The following is a 6000-nucleotide window of genomic DNA, read 5'->3' as shown; positions in this document are numbered from 1 at the left end:
TGTCAGACAATTGGACACCCGCATTTCGGACGCCATTATGCACGCGATGGAGAACGGGCCGGCGCTCGAGGAGAAGGTAAGTATCCGCCAAAAGAATTTCTAACACACGTGTAATCTTCCTCGGATATACGAGTATAATGTACATACTTACATATATACATCGAAGTAAAATAAGGTGAATCTTTTCTCTCGTGTCTCTGTACATTTCTTACTTTTCTCGTCGTTTCGTCTCGGAAAATGTTTTCACGCAGTTCGAAGATAGTCGTATTGTTTAAAATGAGAAACTTATTTCGGATGAAAACACGTTGCTTGTTTTACACGTACCACGTGGTTCCTTTATATTTTTCACACACTTGGGTATAACAGTTGTACCGCACAATTACGAGAAAAGCTCTGCGAAACGATTTTCGTGAACGAATGAAAAGAGGAAATATTGAAATACCCGGTACGTAGATGGGAGCAGAGCATAGAGCGATAACTCGAAATATTTTTCGGGATTCTTGGGTAAAATAAACGGCGCCGCTTATGGGGGGACCATTCCAGACGATTTCTCGAGCACTGGCGCAGAATTCTTTCGATCCTTTTGATCCTTTTGTCAGCCCTCGATTCGCATCCTGGCGTCTACCTGTGCGTGGCGGCGGCGGCGACGGCGGCGGACTCTCCTGCGTACTATATTTTTGTTTTCATTGTTATTGATATTAGCCCTGGCAGGCGGTGGAATGCGAGGAACGGGTATTATACGCGCGACACGCCGGCCGTTCTACGTCTTTCCATAAATTTGCTTTTTATTTAGGAGAGAGAAACGGACGAAACCAATTTGCGGCCACGATATATCAAATCCCTCGTGGATTAGGGGCTGTTAATATAAATGATTGCGAGGACTTCCCGGGGAACTGTTCTTTGCCTAGCTTAATCTCGAAATTTCGGGGACGTAATTTAGGTCTGTAGATACGTGTCGCGCGCGGAACTTTCAAAAGGATATCTTTCTAACTGTGTGTACATATGTACAAGGTGGGGCAGAGGAATTTGACACTTTTTGCTGTCGAGTACCGTCAATTGTTTCAACTGCGTCTATGAAGTTTAAGAGAGGGGAGAAAGGTTTTTTTAAAAATAGTGAATCAGTTAGTAGAACGCGACGATTATTTCGTATGCATTTTCAAATTCCGCATTTCTTATCCCTCTTGCTCGCTTGGTTTGACTTATTGTGATTACTGATTAGGTTGTCTCAAAAGCAAAGTGTATTCTCCTCGACCCGCCAATATTCAAGAATTGAAATTCGAGAATTCTACCGAAACGATCGAGAGGGTAATAGAAAATTAGAACAACGTCCCGAGTCCTTTTCAAAAATAAAATAGAACGATATAAACTAGAATAATGATAAAAATGATAACAAATTAAAAACCTAAAACTCTATTTCACTTAAAAAAATCGGCAGTTTTCTGTGCTATGCCCTGTACAATTAGGTTAACTTGTGCAGACGAGCTTCTTCTTCAGTGATTTCCAAGAATTTCCTACATCAGTGACATCGATTGGAATTTTACTTATTCGGAAAATGAGATAAAACGACAGAAATATCGAGAATTCTTATCATCGCTTCTTTGGCTCGCATTTTCCTGGATAGAATGTATCAGAGACGATGTTGGTCGTTAGACTTGTCGATCAAATACTCGCATCAACTGTTTTTTTTTCTTTTTTCTTTCTTTTTTTTTCTAACGGAAGATCGACATGCTGTTATCGAAATGGAAAATGCATACTAAGTTGTGCAAGGAAAAAGTAACATCTAGGAACGGGGAATGAATAGACGCTATAAATTTCGCGACACGCCATCGTGCAGCAGCGTATTACACGCGTGATAGGCGAATGACACCAGGGGCGTTGTAATAATGTACTTTGAACGACTCGTATCCAGAGGAGGTGGTAAGAAGAAACGGTTTAAAAGACGACATAAAAGAATGTATATGCAGTAAGTGTGCAGGGTATCGCGGAATGTTCGATATGTAATTGTGGTTCGTAGATTATTATGTTCGTCGCGCCAGATGTGCTTCACGCGTACAATCTACGCACAGACCATTGTTAATGAGAAATTTTGTGAAATGGATTCTCAGCTGAAATCGTGTCTAATTATAGAACGAATCGCGTCTGTTGTCACAATTTTTCTTACGATTTCGCAAACGGTAAAAACTCTCAAAACCGGATAATTTGTCACTTGTAATCAAACGTAATTACATTATATAATCCAGTGCAAAAGTAATACTCGAATAACGCTCAGTATACAGAAATATAACGTTAATAGCCGATGGTTTCTTTGCCTTACGTAGTAGACGAGATAAATCGTTTTCAAGTATAAATAATAATGATAGCGTACTTCAAGATTATTCTTGTCCTATTATACTTTGATGCGCTTTAAAGGTGCACCTCAATCTCAGAACCTATCATTATTTCTAGGATGAACAGTTCTACGCGAAAAACTAACATTGCTACGTATATAATTTTTCACAGTTTGCACGTTGAAAATTACCATTCGATACAAATTTCTATACGCACACAGGTGTGTACCTACCTATGTAAATTGGCATCAGAAGAACCGTGTTTTTATAAACTCTGATCAAGTTGTTATTCCAACTACATATATGCTAGAACATTTTAAGACGGAAACGTTCGATTTGACGTGAAAATTACACTGGTTAGGTAACCAAAGAGTGTACACCAGTGTGTAATTCATTTGGGAGGAGCGATTGGGATATAATAACGTCATCCAGGTCACTGGTGTAATTGTACAACTCGAACGACTTACACGCTTCGCGAAGCGAGACTAACGTCAGATTAGCATTTTCATCGATGGCCTTACGTTTCGAAACTTCATCAAGCCGGTGCGGCGGCCTGGGCATACAGCTCTATTTCTTCCGTCTAGCCACCCCCTATGTTCCCTCAACTTCCTCCACTTCCGTTATCCGCCTTCTTTCGCTCCGGCGCATATTTACCTTCGCCACGGCTATCTTGTTGAAGCCCGTGTTTTCCATAGTTCTTTCGAACCGGCCCCGGCCAAACACACGACGAAAGCGTTGCTGCCGCGTTATTAGAAGCTTTTCAGCAGTTGATTAAATTGGAATGCCCATAGTTCTTTCGAACCGGCCCCGGCCAAACACACGACGAAAGCGTTGCTGCCGCGTTATTAGAAGCTTTTCGGCAGTTGATTAAATTGGAATGCCTCTGCTGGAAGTATGTTCTCAGAGCGGATATCACCATGTACCTTTTACCCTTTTTTTTTTTTTTGGTCTCCTCCCTACCTCCTCTGTTCTCTTCTTCCTCGTTTTCTTGTCCTCTGCGTATTTACCTATGCCTGTCCCAACCCTCTTTGTTAAGCTGTTTGCTCTTTCATAGCTGATATTGGATTCTTTGCTCGTGTCTCTCTCCTTCCCTTCTCTTCTTCGTCGAGGATTCGAATCCCCCGTGAAACATTAGGCTGATTTTCTCTTCTCCACCACCTCTCTCTCCTTTTCCTCGTGTCTTCCCCGTTTGCTCGCTTCGACGAGAGTAGATCTCTCCCTGCTCTCTATCTCCCGCGAGTTGGATGTCCCATGGGCACAATGCTGGATCGATTTACAAGTGGATCAACCGTTCCAGTTCTATCTTCTCCGATCGTTTTAAAAGGGATTACGCGGCCAATGCATTTTTAATTGCGACGATTATACGGAATGGCTTTTAGCGGCGGGACATGTGCATTATTCCGCCGTCGAGCTTTTTGATTCGAGTTTGCTTTATGGAAAAGTGCATCCTGTGTACCTATGCGATAAACCCATCTGGTGTACCTTTTTTTTCCTCTCTCTCTCTCTCTCTTTCTCTCTCTCCATTTTATTTCGCGTATTATTAACTTACGGCTAGCCGAGCACATGTCGGATCACAGAGGAAATGGATCGATTGATAATTCCATTCCTTCGGGAGACACAAAAGGCTCAACGTCCAAATATTAACTGTGCTTGCGCGAATGGTAGTGGTGCAAATGACGATACATTTATCTCAGTTTCTCTTTGAATCTATCGATTAAAATTGTACCTTTGAACGAACGCTGGGAAATTACGTGAAATTAAGATAATCAAATGTGCGTGTCTAACACGTTCTTAGGCGGAAATTTTCCGGACACCAAATAAAATCTCGTAAAACTTGAACTTTCTAATATTACCAATATACACGCGTGTAGATATGAAAATGATCGCTTATCGTTAGTTACTTTCCCCATTTTTGTACACTGGCCTTCTCGAGTTACTACAATTTCCTTTCCTTTTTAATTAGAGACCAAATTGAACATTCTGCTAATCTATATATTACAGCGTATACGAAATGAATAATTAGCAAAACATTTACAAATTAAATATACTAGGCACTTATATTTCTTTTCTTTTTCCTTTCATGTATTTCTTGATTGAACAATATAACGTTACTAGCGTTAGTCGATTTTATGATAAATCGCACGTGACTACTGAATCGTGTAAGTTTCTGTTTAAGAATCGGAATTAAAGTATGAAACGTAGTTACGGCCAGTTTCAGCCATTAATAATGTTTATCTCTGCAATTTACCGCGATCGACAAGCAAGATTATTGCGCTTTCCCAATATTCCCGTCTGCTGATAAAAAAAAAATCACGCACTTTAAGTAAGAAAAAATGGAAACCACCATTTAGAACAACTTTCACGTCTGAAAATTTATTAGTCTCGCCGGTTTCACCAATTTACGCCGACCATTTGACACTACGTTCCAAAATTAATGAATAGAATTTCCATAAGGCTGGTATGAATAAAGAATGTTCAATTATTTCAACCCGTTAGATCGTAGATATCTATTCAAATGAACGAACTGTGTACTCGTTATCTGAGAAATTGAGTTGTTCAATATTAACCCTTCCTTAGAGAAGAGCGTATATATACGCCCGTATAACACAGAGAATTAATTAATTTACAATATTTCCACATTTCGCTAAAATATCACTGGCCGCTGAAAGTCAGACAACACCAGAATTCATCAGACATTTAACTATCATGAAACAGTTGATTTTCAATCATACGTATTTATATTTTTAACGCCACTGATGAATAATAACTGTCTCGTCCAGTACGCACTTTGTGCCTCCAGCGTGTCTTAGCGAAAGGGTTAAAGAAACTCCTTCCAAAATGGAACAGTTAATTTATTTTTACACTTCACAAATAAAGTATCGCTGTCCACTGAAAGTCAGGCAACACCAGAATGCACCAGACATTTAATCATCATGAAACAGTTAATAAATTTCTATTTTTACGTCACCGTTGAATAATAACTATCTCGTTCACTACACAACGACCATTTTTTGCCTCATGCGTGTCTTATCGAAAGGATTAAAGAAACTAATTCCTAAACGGAAGAAACGCGATTGGTTTAAAACGGATAACATAATAACCACGTAGGACTTGCGGTTTTTTTCCAATGCACGGATCGCAGTCGAGTATCTAGTCCTGCGTTTCTGTTACCTGGTCGAAAGGCACGTCCAGGGGGGGGAGTCCCATGGGTTCCCTCGAATCCAGTAATAATTCCCCGGGCCGACAGACCGTGAGCGCATTCTGCTTGCATTACGTGTCTGCATTCCACGTGGCCTTTGGCCCCACGGCGCTCGGCGAGCGCGGGACCTCAGGGATCGTTAAGGTAGCACCTTAACGGCCCTTTTACGAAAAGGCGCCCGAGGTGGTGTTCTCGCGCCACGCCGCCTCGTCTCTCATTATTATTCACCCCATGTCCACCGACCGCGTCTCTCTTTGTTTGCTCTTGCTGCTCTACGTATGTATATACGCAGTATTTCTACCTGTCTAACCCCGTAAGAACGGACTCCGCGGTTGCTCTCGTTACTACACGCGTCTCTCCTCCGCCTCCTCCTTCTCCACGGTGACAGACGGTGTTCGCTCTCGTTAATTCGCGTGAAACCTGAATGAAAGTGCAAGAAGGGAACCAGGTCGATTGCGTATCCGAGGACCTTAC

At 41.4% G+C, this 6000-nt stretch overlaps 1 protein-coding gene across 1 annotated transcript in view; it reads left to right on the top strand.

Moving 5' to 3' along the window:
- The window catches only part of LOC108572339 (division abnormally delayed protein), a 69159-nt gene that overhangs the window by 18110 nt on the left and 45049 nt on the right, over window positions 1-6000 (top strand). The window contains exon 4 of the mRNA XM_017934559.1: window positions 1-76. This exon is cut by the window's left edge and continues 114 nt beyond it. Within this exon, the coding sequence (XP_017790048.1) occupies window positions 1-76 (76 nt within the window). The remainder of the gene's footprint in view (window positions 77-6000) is intronic.

Source organism: Habropoda laboriosa, unplaced genomic scaffold (genome assembly GCF_001263275.1).
Source record: "Habropoda laboriosa isolate 0110345459 unplaced genomic scaffold, ASM126327v1 scaffold65, whole genome shotgun sequence".
Taxonomy (NCBI): domain Eukaryota; kingdom Metazoa; phylum Arthropoda; class Insecta; order Hymenoptera; family Apidae; genus Habropoda; species Habropoda laboriosa.
The sequence above is the reverse complement of the archived record's forward strand: the minus strand, read 5'-3'. Positions and strand labels throughout refer to the sequence as shown.